General features: G+C 35.3%; 1 protein-coding gene across 1 annotated transcript in view; it reads left to right on the forward strand.

The window, feature by feature from the left end:
* Window positions 1-2500, forward strand: part of LOC137615788 (transmembrane protease serine 9-like) — a 152963-nt gene that overhangs the window by 11857 nt on the left and 138606 nt on the right. Inside the window, exon 2 of the mRNA XM_068345484.1 lies at window positions 2172-2244. Within this exon, the coding sequence (XP_068201585.1) occupies window positions 2172-2244 (73 nt within the window). The remainder of the gene's footprint in view (window positions 1-2171; window positions 2245-2500) is intronic.

Here is a 2500-nt window from a genome sequence, read left to right on the forward strand (position 1 = left end):
CTTCTTCTTCTTCTTCTTCCAAGAAGTACCTGTTCACGTTGTAGATAACTACCTTAACTTGGCTATGAAGGTGGCCATATAGCGAGCTTGAAGTAGGGGAACGGTCCATCGCGAGTATATATGCGCAATGTTTGGCTTATGGGCTCATATGACACATTTACGATTTGAAGAATCCTTCATATAAAAACCATGCTCTGAATTTTACCCCAGTTGTAGTGTGGAACAAAAGTTAGAATAATTTCGAAAATATACCAATTCATACAAAAACAGAGAGAGGGAAAGGAACACAGATAGGGTAAGGAGATGGAGCGGGTTGGAGAGAGAAGGCAAGCCAGTGATCTGTGAAGATAGGGCTTGAGTGGGGGAATCCGTTTAAAACCAGGGCCCTTCCCCTATGGGCCGTTTCCCGCTGCGTTGAGTAGTTAAGCAACCAATAAATTGACTATTCTAAACTGGTGAAATAAATAGCATATCTTCGTTTGGTTTCCTGCTCTCTTCTCTCACCTGACTGTGGCGTCTCTCTTTAAGCATTATACCCCGATTGTTCATTAGCATTTGAAATCCAACTCTTCTTGTTCATTAAATCCTTCCTTATAAATTGAAAATATAAATAAAACGCCTTTTTATTAAAAAGATGGTTCCCCATTGCATAAAGCAATAGTCATTTACCTCCCACTAATACAAAAAGGAAGCTTGAGCAAGAATGTCAAACTTTCCAGTTACAATGAATCATTTCTATTCAAATGATAACCTGGGAGCCTCCCTGAAAAGGTGACATCTCAAACATTTGCAAAATAAGAGTGACTATTTTGCATGGTCCTAAAATCCCTTTGACTAGCAAAAGGTTAGCAATTTGTCTTTTAGAGCTTAAATATCTCGGCTTTGAACGAAAGCGTTTGTTTTTTTATTACAAGTTATGTCTGTTTTACAGATCATATGACTGTCACAATGATTAATCTGTACAAAGAGCAGAACACTTTGCTGGTATCTTTTTTTTTATGGATTTTTGATAGACTATCCATTATTGCTTCATTTCTAATCCTGTCCTGCCATTTAACTTCCAAAATCCTTCTGTGGGTTTTGTTCTCAAATCTACTAAATCTATTGCAGATGATGCATAGAGAAGTATTGATTTAAAATATCAAGATAGAGACGACTGGCGAAATCTAACCGAGGCATTTTGCGTCAATGGGCGTAAAAGATAATGATGGTCCATTAATGTGTAAACTATCTTCAGTCATACAGTAGTTAATCACGTAGAAGGCATAGTAGGACTGGCGATGTCCTGGAACTTACATGAATAGTGTATAACTTTATGAAATAATTCCAAGGGCCTTATGAAAACTTAGGATAAAACAATTATCTGAATTACCATCTCTCCTAAAGTTATAGTATGATCACTGAATTCCGTAATAAGATAAAATGCCTTGTGGGTATATTGATGGAAATAAGTCATAAAACCACATCAAAGTTGCCATTAATGCACTATTGAAGGTTTTTAAAGGCCAATCATAAATAGCAGAAGTAAGAGATAGTGACATTGTCCTAGCAAGAAAATGTCCTAGAGACTGACCATATATATATATATATATATATATATATATATATATATATATATATATATATATATATATATATATGTATATATATATATATATATGTATATACATATATGTATATATATATATATATATATATATATATATATATATATATATATATGATCAGCGTCCAAGGCCTTTCTCCCTCCTAGCTGGGGACAGGGAGGGCCAGGCAATGGCTACTGAATACTCAGCAGATCCTAAGGCTCCCCCCCAAAACAACCCCATCCTTAGCTCACAATGAGGGTGAGGTTGAAGCCACTAAAGGAAGTAACGAGTTTGACCGGACTCGAACACCAGTCTGGCGATCAGCAGGCAGGGACGTTACCACAACCATATTATGTACGTTTCTCACGTCAATTAGTTTCGGGATAAAAATTGACATGCATTTAAACCAACGTTCCAGAAAACTGGTCCCGAGGATTATTTGTTTTCTTGCTATGCTCTCTGTATGTGTATAGACGTTAATAAGAATTAGTGTGTATTATTATATTTTCTCTTCGTGTTTTTGTGTATTGTTTATTACTGTACGTTTGCTTGACTTATCTTGAATTATTTTCTCACCCTTAGGATGTTGTTGGAGAGACTCACATTGAAAACATTGAAACAAAGCTACACGGTTCGCCTTCGAGGTTTAAAACAGGTAAGCACCATCACTTGAAATAAAGATATAGTAAATCATAGTCAAGAATCTTTTCAATCTAATGTACCAAAACTGCGATATATTATTTGCTTTTAGTGTTCCAACTTCTAGATCATATTTGACAGTTCTCTTGCTTGAGGGTACACTCAGGCACACCGGTCTATATTATTTCTATTCCTCTTTTTTAAGTTTTTATAGTTACTAAATGAAAGATCTTATTTAATGATGCTACTGCTCTTAAAATATTTTAATTTAT

This window comes from Palaemon carinicauda, chromosome 22 (genome assembly GCF_036898095.1).
Source record: "Palaemon carinicauda isolate YSFRI2023 chromosome 22, ASM3689809v2, whole genome shotgun sequence".
NCBI lineage: Eukaryota > Metazoa > Arthropoda > Malacostraca > Decapoda > Palaemonidae > Palaemon > Palaemon carinicauda.